At 38.6% G+C, this 12,483-nt stretch overlaps 1 protein-coding gene across 2 annotated transcripts in view; it reads left to right on the forward strand.

The window, feature by feature from the left end:
• Positions 1 to 12,483, forward strand: part of VCAN (versican) — a 136,809-nt gene that overhangs the window by 95,182 nt on the left and 29,144 nt on the right. For both annotated transcript variants that reach the window (XM_043978597.1, XM_043978596.1), the window contains 2 exons: positions 9,925 to 10,083; positions 11,526 to 11,608. In XM_043978597.1, the coding sequence (XP_043834532.1) occupies positions 9,925 to 10,083; positions 11,526 to 11,608 (242 nt within the window). The remainder of the gene's footprint in view (positions 1 to 9,924; positions 10,084 to 11,525; positions 11,609 to 12,483) is intronic.

The raw sequence follows: 12,483 nt of genomic DNA on the forward strand, positions 1-12,483 counted from the left end.
GTCTGAGCCCTTTAGACAAATCTTCCTTAACCCTTGCTCTGGGCATGAAAGCCAATTGCCTGTGATGGGTGATTCCTTTTCTTCCCTTAACCCCTTGTCTAATAAGGTATTATGCCACACTCTTCTGCCTAACAACAAAGTGTTCCATCAACAACTCTCTGGCCAAGAACATTCAGAAGTTCTGTTTTGTGGCTGTTGTTATTTTTACCTAGACGAGAAGGACCTGACCTTAATTACTTTCTCATGATTTTTCCACTTGAACTTTTTAGACAGCCCCCAACCTTGTGGTCACACTCTCTGCTGTAGATCTTCATGTTCTGGCACTGGAAATTCTCCTTCTCTAACCTTGGACCCATCCTCTCTCTTTCTCTCTTTGAGTCGTCTGAAGCAAATCTAGACAATAATAGCTTGTCCTGCCCTTTGTGGTAAAGTTGTCCTCCTAATAAGGGGCCACCCTCTGTTCTGGAGGCCATGTGCTTCAGGAAACCACTAGGCCTTTTCATTTCCTTATCCTGTTTAATCTCATTCTGTGAACCTGGTATCTCCATGTTCTTCCTAAGCTGAGTTTCCTTTCTTCTTTCCCTGAGACCTAATGCGGACCTCCCTTTGCTTTCATCCACTTGGTAGAAATGAAATGACAGAATTCCCCCTTGGGGCCTATAAACTGTGGACACCTGTTCCTGGCCCAGATGTTAGCCCTGACCATTTCCCTACTCTAACATCTCTAAGTTATGGATCGTCTTCAGCTGCCCAGAAGAATGACTTGTTAGAATCACTATTTTTAAAAAAGCCAACAACAACAACCCCCTAAATCTACAGTTCTCGTTACATAGTACATGCATAATAAATGATTGCTTATTGAGTGATGATTAAAAGAAGACAATATGCTAAATAAAATAATAATAGCTAGCATTTATACGGCACTTAAAGGTTTGTAAAGTACCATGCATCTTATTTCATTTGATACAACAACCCTACGAGTTGCTAGTATTATCTCTGTCTTGACATATAAAGAAACTGAGTATGAGAAAGGCTAAGTAACTTGTGCAGAGTCGCACAGCTAATAAGTGTCTGAGGCAGGATTTGAACTCAGTTCTTACTGACTCAAGATCTGGCAACCTTACCCAATGCCTCACCTAGCTCCCTGAGAGCAGCTTACAAATCACCCCTTCCCCCTTACAAATAAGAACATTACACTTGGAAATAAAGCAGCTAACATGTTGAGGAGGTAGGGTGATTCATTTTCAGAACCTCATGAATACATTTGCCCTGTTCATCACTCCTTAGCTGATAGACAGAAACTGAGACTCCTACACTGAGATCTATTGAAAGACAACTCTCCAAAGAGGCAGTATTATACCTACAGTTTGTATTATTTTAACTAAAAGCTAGCTTAATACCAGTTTAGTTTGGGCATTTGAGAGATCTGGGTTTATTGATGTAGTTTTTGTTTTACAAGGGAGGAAGACTAAAGGATGGGTTGTTGTTTAGTTAAAATTTCTGAAGAACAACCTGCCACAATGTTATCATAATTCATCATTTCATTTGTGTGGTTTGGGATGCAACATAAAAGACACCTGAAATGTCCTCATGATGATATTTTACTTACAGAAGAAACGCTTATGCTTCCTTTCAGAAAATTTTAAGCTCTGATTGGCTTCAGCACCTGATGCACTTTTATTTGCATTTTATGGCCAACCTGAGGGTGCATGTTAGGTGCTTAATGGTAACATGTCTTCATTCATCAATCAGAAACAGATTGCATTCTTTGCACACTCAGCTTTGGAATTAAATTTCCTCCACGTAAAGTCACAGAGTGCTGTGAGACCTGAGAAAAGCATGGCCTGCCAAATTTCCATTCCAGACAAAATGAAAACGTATTAGAGATCCAGACAAAGCTATCAGGCAAGATTCTTTCTTTCTCAGCATCAGCACTGACTTCAGCAAGTTAAAGGGCAGCCCAGCAGCAGAGCATATACTTCTGGGATGAATCTGTGTCGTGTTTTGTTTCATTGCATGGCATATACAATTCATTCTAGAAAAATAAACCATAAATATAAGCATGGCTGATACAGGATCTTCCTCTTGGGAGAAAGAATTGGGGAAAGATGCCATTAGTTGAAGATTACCAAGGGGTGAGGCATTCAAATTATATCACTTTCAGGATTCTGGCTTTCATTTATACCAAGTGATGATGGTGATTCAGCATATCATAGTCAGTTCAATTCTACAGCTGATTTAAAGTGTCAGCTGTGGATAGACACAGGGCTCAGGTAGTGTATGCAATAGAAAAAGTCTATAAGGAACTGGCCCTTGATGTCATGGACCTTATAGTCTAATAAGGGGAGATAACATATAATTCAGATAACTATAGTTAGTTACAAAATACAAATATGATTTCATCTGTGTAGTAAGGCATATTGTAACCTATCTTTGGCTTAGTAAAAAAGTGCTAGGAAGTGTCAGAGGCACTAAGAAGTTATGTGACTTGCCCAAGTTCATATAGTTTGGAAGTATCAGAGGCAGAAATTGACCCCAGGTCACCCTGACTCCAAGAAGGGCAGCTAGGTGGCTCCATAATGCACAGAGCACCAGACCTGCTGCAAGGAAGATTCATCTTCCTGAGTTCAAATGCAGCCTCAGACACTTAGTAGCTGTGTGACCTGGGCAAATCTCTTAACTTTGTTTGCCTTAGTTTCCTCATCTGTAAAATGAACTGGAGAAGGAAATGGCAAACCATTCCAGTATCTTTGCTGAGAAAACCCCAAATGGGATCACAAGGATTCAGACATGACTGTTGTAATGATTGGAATGATGCCACCTACTGGAGACAAATAACAATATGCATAAGAAATGTGCGTTAGCAGAACAAGCAAAGTATTTTAAGAGGCCCAAAGGGTGGAAGACCATTACTTAATGAAGGGAACCAACAAAGAATTCTCAATGGTGGTGACTGTAGTAAAGCTTTGAGTGACAGTTAGGTATGCAACAGGTGGGGAAAGAGGTCAGGGAAGGGCATCCATTTATATGATAAGGACCATCATGTTTGAGGTTGGAAAGTACAAAACATGTAGGAGAAGAACAAGTAGTCTACTGAGGAAGAATAAGTGGATGGTTTTAAGGGAGAGAGCAGTCTATGTGTGTGGTTATATGGACCAAAGAGTATGAAATATGAGGAACAAAAAATGAAAGGAGCAGGGCAACTTTTTCTTTACATATGTGCACACAAAACTTCAGGGCACATAAGGGGAACTTTGAAAGTTGCTCTTAGGCAAGCTCTCTCTTCTCTCTTTTTCCCCTCTTTCTTCTCTCTCTTCTCTCCTTTCTCTTCTTCTCCTCCCTCCTCCCCCTGTCCCCAGGAAATCTTAGACATACTGGTTATGTGACTCTGGGGAAATCACTTAACTTCTCAGTATTCCTGGCAATTCCCTACAACTAGAAGGTGAAACGAGGTTGCTGGGCTGTATTGGTAAAGAGAGTTGCCTTGCTGAGATTTCCTGATATTAATAGAATCATGAGTCAGCTCCTCACCTCCAAAAAATTCTGAAAATAAGTTAATTTATGACATAGTCAAAGTGACTTGTTTGTCCCTCTACTACAATCTTTTCTCAATGCTTCCTCATGGTATGGAGGTGACACTGTGTCTGGTTGTGCCAGGGGAATGCAAACTTTGGCAGAACTTACATAAACAGGAAATATTTTGAGTATGGGCCTGGTGACAAATGATATATCTGTATGTTTGTAACAAAATTGCTAGAGATGTATTACCCAAAGTTTTTCCATCAAGAAAGGTTTTTGGTCACGACAACTCATATGGACATGATAGGCCTTGGTCTGAGAGTGCAGTCTACATTTAATAGGAGGAAAGAATGTCAATAAAGATGCTATCCTAGTTCTTCTAAATACTAACACACTCATTCATGCTTTTAGACACAGCTGAATGAGACTTTGTGTGGATTAAGGTCTATGAAATGGTAGTAATTTCTTCTTTCCCTTCTGAGATTTCCTGATTCCAGGTATCTGGTTCTGTCTTGTCTTAGAGTAAAGCTTGGCCTTTATCCAGATGAGTTTTTGAAGAATAATTGTCCCAGACTTTACCAAGTGCAGCCATGCCCTTCTAGTTTATTTCTAGCACACTGGGGTTGATACACTGCTCTGTCCAGGTTGCCCTAAGAATAAATGTTTTCTTCATTAACAGCAACACAGTTTTTAAAACAGAGCTCTTTATCAGAACTCTTAGATCAACTATTTTTATTTTGTTTTTGAAAGTAGTTGGAATCACTAGTATAGCCTGTTTGTGATTTGGTCTGATTCACTTGTTCATCTTTCTACTAAAGTCTTTTTCCAATACTTCATAAGATCATATACCCGGAGCTGGAGATAACCCAGATGCCGTTTGGTCCTATTACCTCCTTTTACCACTAAGGAAATGGTCATCCAGGTTAAGTGACTTGCGTAAGGCCACCCAGGTAGCAAATAACCATGGTGGGATAAATATGGTGTGGAGGTCACCCTGTGTTCTGGAAGGCCATGTCTCTGGAACTTAGGCTCTGACTGGGCCCACCAAACTGGAAAAGCTTTGAGTATTGACCTGGTGACACATTGTATGTCTCTATGCTATTGCTAAGTTGGAGACTGAGTGCATTTGAGATGACTGTCACTATTTCTTTGGCTGATCATGATTGTTGGCATTAGTGTTCTACTCAGGTCTGGGAAGCTAAGAAATAGAAGCCCACATTGGTATAATAATAACAGCAATGAAAGGGAGAACCTCATAGACTTGAATAGTTTCTTAGAATATTTAGAAAAGAGATGTATTCACATTCACTTTTGAAATCGTTCATTATCTGGATCCAAAATGCAATATACATTTGACCAGTGAGTAGTGTTCCCTTTACATTATAGAGACAATGCAATTCTCTCCTTTATTTTATTCTGCTCCTTATAGATTCAAATGGAAACAAAGTGTGCATTATGTAGAGATATGGAAAAAGCCAAGTCTACCATTCTCTTGTACCTAAGGGAAACATTTTTAGAGAGCTGCATCTGCAGCTCTTGTCATGAGAAGGAGCTGGATATATTAAATCCATACGTATACCTAAATATGAGGCCCAGGATAGTAATAAATCAAGACACCTTTAAAGCCTCATAAATTGGGTTTAAAGAGTATGAGAAATTCACAATCAAAGCAGCTCTGCCTTTCAGTCAAATGATACAGATTTCAAATATCGCCTGGTAAACAAAAAGAATGAATGGCATTTTCCTGCCTAACTCATGTAAAATTGGCACTCTGGGTTCAAGGTGAATTTTGCAGAATCTGTACAAATTTTTCAAAATAGTTGCAGTCATGGTATCTACTGTAAGCATTCAAGTTACACTGGGCAACTATGTTAAATCACCAAATATAGACAAATGTGAGTGGTTACATAGTGTACCAAAGAAAAACTGGATATCACATCTTGTTTTAATATGAACTTCTATCTTCTTTTAAATCTATTTTTAGTTGGATTTAGAGTTAAAATTTTTATTGACATTATTTAGAATGAATCTAAGACCCCAGTCGGGGAAGGGGAATTGTCCATTGAGTCTTGGAAGCCAAAGGTGTCCAACGTACCTGCAACACTTTAGAATCTGATTAAAATGTAACTGGGAAATATTTAGCAAAATAAATAAAAGTACAATAGAATATAGCTAATGTTAATGTGATTTTCTAAGGCAACATGCAGCCAATAGGGAAACTCATTTATAACTCAGTGGCCTTCTATTTGAGTTTAACTTAATACCACTTCTGTAAGACATTACATTTAAGATTGCTTGTTTTCCTTGTGAAAGAATCTCTCCTGGTGATACAAAATAACATGGTGATAGGTAAAAGAAAAAGAGAAGCTATGAGGCGCAATCTATAGTATTGGGCCTAGAATCAGGAAGACATCTTCCTGAGTTCAAATCTGGCATCAAATATGTGTGACTACATTTTCATGTTAAACTTGAATGTACTTATACAAAATTTCTTGATTAGCACAAAAACTGGTAATTTCACCTGTTGCAAGTCACTCAACCCTGTTTGCCTCAGTTTCCTCATCTGTAAAATGAGATGGAGATGGAAATGGCAAACCGCTACAGTATCTTTGTCAAGAAAACCCCAAATGGGGTCATGAAGAGTCAGACACAACACTAAACAATAACAATAGGCAAAAGAAAATAAGATTAGGGGAAAAAGTATTTGGAGTTATTTGTGCAATAAAGAAGTAGGAAGGGTGTCAATGAGTATTGGTCTTCTGATTTGAAAAAAAAATGAGTCCTTATTTTCTACAGAATTAATCATAATTCTAAGGTTAAAGTAGAATGTAAATTTGTATGCTACTGGTTTGACCCTGTGCTTTATGTGATTGAATCCAAATTTCTAAAACTTCTTCTTCTCCCACACAACCTACCTCCCACATATGTAAGACTTTTTTTTTCTTCTGAGAGTTTCCCACATATACTTCCCCAGTGGGCAGTTAAAGGATTAGAGCCGCCAAATTCCTGCTGCATTCTTACACACTGTCTATTATTCCTACACTAAATCTGCTTGTCATTTTTTGACTCCTTTCCTGTAAAATTTGGTGGTCTCCAAGCAAGAATTAAAATAAAAGCCAAAATGTCTACCACATAGTCCTCAGAACAGTTAGTTCCTGTAATCAAACAATAACATGATAGACTAAACTGAAAAAAAGTGAGCGTACAGAGATAAGTTACATCTGCTCCATGATTAGAATATGAATCACTAAAATGAGGAAAAAGTGAAATTTCTCAGAATGAATGTTTTCACTCAGTCATGGAAAGAGCATTGAACTAGGGGTCCAAAGTCTGAGCTTCACACCCATTTTCGTCACTAAAATATCTGGCATAAATTACCTCAATGGACCTTGATTCCTTCATCCATATATCTTAAAAGGGTTGGAAAACAAACTCCTTAAAGTTCCTTGTAATTCTATAATTATCTTGTTTGATTGCTTTTGAAACTTAATGAGTATGTGACTATTTTGTTGGGGTGGATGCTGCTGCTGCCCCGTTTTCAAAGAGGCCAATGACATAATGGGGTGATGGTTCTACTCACCTCAACTTGGATTTTACACTCAAAAAAGTACTAAAGTTTCACTATATTTTACCAATAAAAGTAAAGTTCATTTCTTTTTTCATCTTGTATTAAAGATTACCATATCCCAACATGAATGATTCTTGTCCACATTGGCCCATGATACCCCATCAGGAGGATTATAAAAATCAAATTATCATAGTAGTCATCTGATCATTTTCTCAATGCCTATTTTTTCAATACAATTGGAATCAACTATAAAAATATTCTTTCAGAGTTCCCACTTTTATTACTTTTCATCCATTCAATTAATTTTTTTTAGTTTTTATTTAGTAACTCTACTTTTCATATAAAGGTTTGAAAATGTCTTTCTCAGACTATATTAACTGTCAAAAATTAGGACAAAATCGAGATATTTGACTGACTTGATGGAACAGTGTGTTATCTTAATATTCACTATGATTTTACCATTGTGGTCAAATTCAAGTTTAGCCTTGACCTTACTAAACAAATCAGAATAGTTTTTATTCATACTGAGCAATTTGGGGGCTGTTAAACATGTTGATCTGATTTCATTGAATTTGTTTCTTGCTCAGTATTTCTGAAATGTCAGAAGGGAGACATTCAGCTATATTTGTCATTTTATTATATTCATCACTCCCTTTCTTTGGAGGCTACATTTTCATATTAAACTTTCAGTTTCTTGATTAGCACAAAAACTGGTAATTTCACCTGTTGCAAATCAATTACTCTCTTCTTATTGATCTCAGTGAATGAAGACTTGGAATTACCTTGGAAAGAGCCATCTTTTTCATGTCCTCCGGTTTAGAAAGAAGGAGAAAATACCCAGATTTATTTTACTCAATAGAAGTTTTTTCTCTGTGGAACAATGGTCTCATGATAGGCTTCTCTAGAAAGGAAGATGTACTTAGATCCTTGAGGTATTTGTGTGAGTAACTAGTACTGGCATAACTGTCTATTTTTTTTCTTATCTCTGAATGATTTATGGTAGGGTCCTTGTCCTAATTCCTATTTGTACAGAAGGCTGGCTAGCAACATCTCCCCTTAAGCATTCCTCTCTCCCTGAAGGGTTGCTATTGTCTTTCTTTCTTTCTTTCTTTCTTTCTTTCTTTCTTTCTTTCTTTCTTTCTTTCTTTCTTTCTTTCTTTCTTTCTTTCTTTCTTTCTTTCTTTCTTTCTTTCCTTCCTTCCTTCCTTCCTTCCTTCCTTCCTTCCTTCCTTCCTTCCTTCCTTCCTTCCTTCCTTCCTTCCTTCCTTCCTTCCTTCCTTCCTTCCTTCCTTCCTTCCTTCCTTCCTTCCTTCCTTCCTTCTTTCTTTCTTCTTTTGTGGGGCAATGAGGACTTGCCCAAGGTCACACAGCTAGCGTCATGTGTCTGAGTCTGCATTTGAACTCAGGTCCTTCTGAATCCAGGGCTGGTGCTTTGTCCACTGTACCACCTAGCTGCTCCCACTGCTGTTGTCTTTCTGGTGAGTTCACCCCAAACATCAATTAGCTTTTAGAAAAATATATTTGCTAAAAAAGATATAGCAAGAACCAAAGTACCAAAACAGCTCTCCAAACTGGGGACCCACTCCCTGTTGCCTAGGTACCTTGGGAGAGAGTGCTTACATTTCAAACATTTGCTATAAAGCACTCCCCACCTCCCCAAGCTCACTTCCACATTCAGCAAACCTCCTGGAAGAATCATCCCTTTGCTGAAGGTATTTTCTGGTATTTCAGCCAACAGGCTGATCTATGACAGGGGTGAATCAAGCACTCATCAGAGGGTGCACTGGTCTACCAGGCTGAGCCTCAAGCAAACTCTGGTAGGAGCTCTCTCTTATTCTTAGCCTCCTGGCAGTGTGATCTTCTGACCCCTCAAAGCTCTCTCCAACACATTTTCTTGAGATCACGAAATAACAGATGGACACAGCAGAGACAGAAGCAATGGTAGGGCCATGGACTCATAGGGTGCGAGGGTCAAGGAGCCATCCAGCTGAGGCCTAAAAGCCCAAGACCTCTCTCCACCTGAAAGCTCACAGAATTTCACCCTTCTCACTTGAATGCATCCAGTGAGAAAAAGAAATGGAATTCAATCAAGAAGTCTTTCCTAGCCATACAGTAAGCAGACAGGAAACAGTTATAGCATATCCGTGTATGCTCTGAAATTCATGTGAGGCTTGAGTAGACAAAACAGTGATCATCCTTGCAGAATAGGACCTCCATTGGCTAGTGTTCTTTTTTGGGGGGTAGGGAGTGTCTCTGTGATTTCATTGGTGTCCAGAACTCTCTGTGAGGAAGTTCCCTCTGACAAGGCAGGTTGTCACCTGCTCTCTAATTTAAAGGCCTAGTTTGGGATGTGGAGAAGTTAAGGGATTTGCAAAGTTTCACTCAGTCCATATGTGTGTCAGAGTTGGGACTGAACTACAGGTGTTTCTGACACCAAAGCTGGCTCACTATCCACTTCAAACACCACCTGTTGTTCTCTTATATAAAAGAATTAGAGCTCATAATTTCTTTTTCAAAAAGTAGCCACAACCTGACACTTCTTCATTTTTAAGAAATGCCTTGCTTGTGGGTGTGTATGTTCAGGTGTGTGCATGAAGGCATTGAATGCCTCAGGCAATCAGCAGCACTCTCAGTCCAGTAGCAACTTTGCCCCAAATCATGTGGATATTCACTGTACATGGGGGTGGTGAGTGAGCCTTTCCAATCTCTTTGATTCAGTGACACTTTGTAGACAGAACTTGAATCTTTGAGAGACAGCTTTGCTGTGAGAGTCGCAATATGTGAATCCAGTCTGAGATAAGATTTATAAACCCATGCTTTGTTTTGTTTTCCCCTAGACACAGAGACGTGTGATTATGGCTGGCACAAATTCCAGGGTCAGTGCTACAAATACTTTGCCCACCGTCGAACATGGGATGCTGCTGAAAGGGAGTGTCGGCTACAGGGTGCCCATCTGACCAGTATCCTGTCCCAGGAAGAACAGCTATTCGTGAACCGTATGTGCCAGCTAGATCTTTAAAGAGAATACCTTGATTCAATATATATAAAAATCTGGTGCTACATGCTCCTTGATGACATTGCTTTTAAATGTCTTTAATTTTTCCAGTTTGTATGGGTTTATTATCTCATTTATTTCACTGATTAAGACCTAAATGAATGAAAAAAGCAAACATCTTGCTTTCATTCTCTATTCCAGGGGTTCTTAACCCTTATTTTATTAATAATTTTAAACTTATTTTGGATAACCATATTTTTATACCACTGGTTTCCTTTGTAATCCTTTATATTTTATGTTATTCATTTAAAACTAAAGCAGTTCCTGGTCTTTTCTAGACTTCCAAAGGGGGTCCAGGTCATAAAGGAAGGCTAAGAACTTCTACTCTATGCCTTCCTGAATTAATTATTAACACCTTTAAACCAGAGGAAGTACTCTTTGCATAAATCAAACAAATAATTGGAGCTTGAAGGGCATGAAATTATCCTCTAGACATGTTTCATGTCCCTTAAATTTAAAGTCAGGAAAATGAAATGAACATCGGGTTAATTCATTAAAAGTCAGATAAAAAATAATGCTTTTTAGGTAGATGGTAGGTAAAGTTTTGGATGGCAATACTCTGCTAACAACTTCCCAGAGATGTCTGACATCACTTAGAATCCTTAAGGAGTCTAATGGAGAGAGTCCTGGATTTGGAACCAGGCTTTGCTATTTTTGACCTGTGTGACTTTGGACGTTAATTGGTCTCTCTGGTCCTTAGTCTTTCCTTGTGTATAAAATGAGGAAGTTGGATTGGATGGCCTACAAGGCCGCTTCCAGCTCTTAGCCTGAGATTCTCTAATTATATTTTACAAGCTATAGAAACAAATCTTACATCTTGGCGCAAAATTCGTTTTATTCTTCTCCCAGATGACTGAAAGGTTTTCGTTAAAGGTTCGTTAGTCGCATTTTTGATGGACAGAAAATGTCTCTTCTAGGTTCGTTTTCTGATTGGGAGTGAGAACAAATGTGTCTCTTCCTCAGACCAGGCTGGCATGGAATCTGGAATACAACTTTGGGTCCCTGAAATTTTTGCTGTTTTGTCTGGTCTGTCGATAACTAAAAATATCGCTGGAAAATTTCTATTGTAACTGGGAGAATATATTTAATTTCAGTCAACTGTTGAACTGATTTCTCTCAACTAATTGCCTTTGCCTGACATTTTAGAGTTCTACAATGAATTTAAAGCCTGCCAGTTTAAAGGATACAGGGCTGAGGACAAAAGATAACCAGGACTATTGGATGGTAGCCTATAAGTACATTTTATGAGTCCCTAAAATAGTTCTAGTCAGGGAAGAGGAAATGTGATTCATTCCAAAAATAATTTTCTTTTGATAAATTTTCTTCCATATATGGGAAAGTTAGTTAAAAATACATATATCTCTGGTGTTTCCTGTCCCTCAGGTGTGGGCCATGATTACCAGTGGATAGGCCTCAACGATAAGATGTTTGAACATGACTTCCGTTGGACAGATGGCAGCACACTGGTAAGACAATAATAGAAAGGCTAATTCAATTTATTTCAATTCACTAAATATCTATTAGGCAACCACTATGGGCCAGGTCCTGTACTGGTCTCTGGGGCAGATAAAGACAAAAACCAGAGACTCCCTACCCTCAAGAAGCTTATATTCTACTCGATAACTCTTTACATTTCACAGCTGTGAAATTGGTGGTACATATGAACAAACCACACTGGAGAGAAATCAGATTACTTGAGCAAGGTCTCAAAGACTTGTCCAAGTCATTGTAGAACAATAAGAACCGGACCTTAGAACTGACTCACTACAAGCTACAGTGAGAAAAAATTACTGTGATGAAAACTTGTGAATAATTCTTTCAATGTGGATGGCTCTAGAACTGGTAGAGAAGCAAACAATGAATTCTGGGGAAAGATGGAATCTTATTCATCTTCTCCTAGCTGCTTGTGCTGATTTGCCCCCTGGAACATCACATGGAATACATACAAAAACAAAGTCTCTCAAAGAAACCCTACAAGCTTATCCGGAAAATTTTAAGTTGACAGACATTTAGTTTCCTCCTAATCCTTCCTTTGTGAAAAATCAAAGTGCATTAAGAAGTGCCCCTTAACTTTGAACATTTTGGAGCAGGAAAAGACCATCTGCCCAACAGACTGCCCTGCCCCCAACTTTTTTTGTCTGATCTTAGTCCCACTTTCCTGTTTTTTAATCTCTATGTATCCTCCCCCAGTCTTCTTCCTTTAGAGACAGCCTAGGTGTCTCTTGAACTCATTTGTAGCTATTTCTACTTGTAACTTATTTCATATGTGTCTGTCTTCTTATCAGATAGCACTCATTTCTCTCTCTTTCTCTTCGTTCCTTCCTTCCTTCCTTCATTCCTT

The sequence above is a fragment of the Dromiciops gliroides genome, chromosome 1, assembly GCF_019393635.1.
Source record: "Dromiciops gliroides isolate mDroGli1 chromosome 1, mDroGli1.pri, whole genome shotgun sequence".
NCBI lineage: Eukaryota > Metazoa > Chordata > Mammalia > Microbiotheria > Microbiotheriidae > Dromiciops > Dromiciops gliroides.